Source organism: Carassius gibelio, chromosome A16 (genome assembly GCF_023724105.1).
Source record: "Carassius gibelio isolate Cgi1373 ecotype wild population from Czech Republic chromosome A16, carGib1.2-hapl.c, whole genome shotgun sequence".
Taxonomy (NCBI): Eukaryota; Metazoa; Chordata; class Actinopteri; order Cypriniformes; family Cyprinidae; genus Carassius; species Carassius gibelio.
The window spans coordinates 758,194-760,186 of NC_068386.1; the positions used below are offsets into that span (position 1 = coordinate 758,194).

The 1,993-nt window shown below is 35.0% G+C and overlaps 1 protein-coding gene across 1 annotated transcript in view; it reads left to right on the forward strand.

The window, feature by feature from the left end:
* LOC128031072 (immunoglobulin superfamily DCC subclass member 3) overlaps positions 1–1,498 on the forward strand; it is a 15,631-nt gene extending 14,133 nt beyond the window's left edge. Inside the window, exon 14 of the mRNA XM_052619288.1 lies at positions 442–1,498. Coding sequence (XP_052475248.1) covers positions 442–513 — 72 coding nt within the window. The 3' untranslated portion in view covers positions 514–1,498. The remainder of the gene's footprint in view (positions 1–441) is intronic.
* Positions 1,499–1,993: the final 495 nt, after the last annotated feature.

A 1,993-nucleotide genomic window follows, 5' to 3' on the forward strand; every position in this document is an offset into this window, starting at 1 on the left:
AGATTTAATTTTAGAGTTAAGAAATAACACTTTTGAATGAAAGAAAGAACATTTTAGAATAATTTAGCAAATACTTTTAGCTATATAGAAAAATAGCACTTCAGAATAAATAGTTTTAGCATTCCAAATATAAATACATTTAGGTGCAATATAGAATACATGCATTTCAAAGTTAAACCATACTTTTAGCATTAAAGAAAAAAATTATTTTAGATACCTTTTTGGGATCATAAAAAAATATATATTTATTTTACTATGAAGAAATAACACTTTTTTAATTAAAGAAAGAAGCATTTTAGAATAAATAAAAAATACCTTTTTGCATTGTAAAATAAAAGCATTTTAGAAAACATTTTCTGCATTATAGAATAACTGCATCTGAGAATAAAACACATTAATATCCACATGTCATTTGTAATGAATTGTGCTGTTCTTCCTCAGACTGCTGCAGCTCAGTGTCAGGTGATGATTGAACCTCAACCTGTCCATCCGCCGGACACGGGCACTGGATGAGACACCTATACCCCCCCCATCACCACCTTCAGCTGTACAGCAACCACATGTGTCTCACCAAAGCCTTACACTGACCTCAACACACACACTCACACAGAGCTTGTGATCACAGAAGGTCCCTAGGTTCGATTCCCAGGGAATGTATGCACTGAAAAACATTATATAGATTTAATTCAATAGAGAAAAACATCTGTTAAATGCATGAATGTAAAGCAGACTTAGAATGAGCTCAGTAGATATCTTATAAGACAGATGCGTTCAGTGCTGTCTATGTAGGTAACTCTCTAGGTTTGGAACAGAGCTCTGGTTTAAACATGATTACAGTTTCCAAACAAACCTCAGTTAATGTAACGGACAACAAATGGAACTTTATCCTGTTAAACCAAAAATGCATGCGACTGATGAAGAGTTAGTCTGTTATAATATTAGATAAGTGTGTGTGAGTGATTGGACATTAATTATTCACCGTATTAGCCTGTGTGCAGCTGAAGCCCCGCCCTCTTCCCTTAAGCCCCTCCCATTCCACCAAAACTCTCTCTGTCCAAAGAGCCACGCCTCCGTCTGACCGTCTGACTGTCCTGCTGCTGCTGGGAAAAACACTCTACCTCAACCACACATGTCTTCAAACAGGTCCTCTCGGACCCGTCAGAACCTCCAGAGGACGTCGAGTTCGAGCTCTGCTGTCACTTTTGATGTTTTACCAGACTCTTTCTCAGATTTTGTGTTGAGGGACATCCAAAGAACTTCTCTTTTATTTCTTCACGGTGTTCCAGAAATACACTGATGTTTCATTTATAAAGCTGTTTCCCATACGGCAAAAAAATATGTTTTAAACATATGTATTACGTAATATACAAAAAATGGCCAAAAAATTATATATTTACTAAAATATGTTTCACAATATTTGTATGTACCGTATTTTCCGGACTATAAGTCACACTTTTTTTCATAGTTTGGCTGTTCCTGCGACTTATAGTCAGGTGAGACTTATTTATCCAAATTAATTTGACATGAACAAAGAGAAATTAACTAAGAGAAAACATTACCGTCTCCAGCCGCCAGAGGGCGCTCTATACTGCTCAGTGCTGCTGTAGTCTACACTGAAGACATAGAGCGCCCTCTCGCGGCTGCGGTCATTTTTTTCACTTTTTTTTTTTTTTTTAAATGTCACGCCTGTCAAATTTGAAGAAAAAGTCAGAACAGAACATATTTATAAGTTTAAATGAATACAAATAACAATAACAAGTTTTCACAAGTATAATTACAAGCTATTTCATGCAAATTTCACATCATTTACAACATCAAATTAGCATATATTTAAAATGGCCAGATTATTATTATTATTATTTTATTTTTTTTGCCGTATGGGTCAAATTTAACCAAAGCTTAACACACTCATTAGCTCGAGCTCATAACATGATGATGATTACCTCAAACACACAGATTCTATTCTAGAAATGATGACTAATAATAATACCTA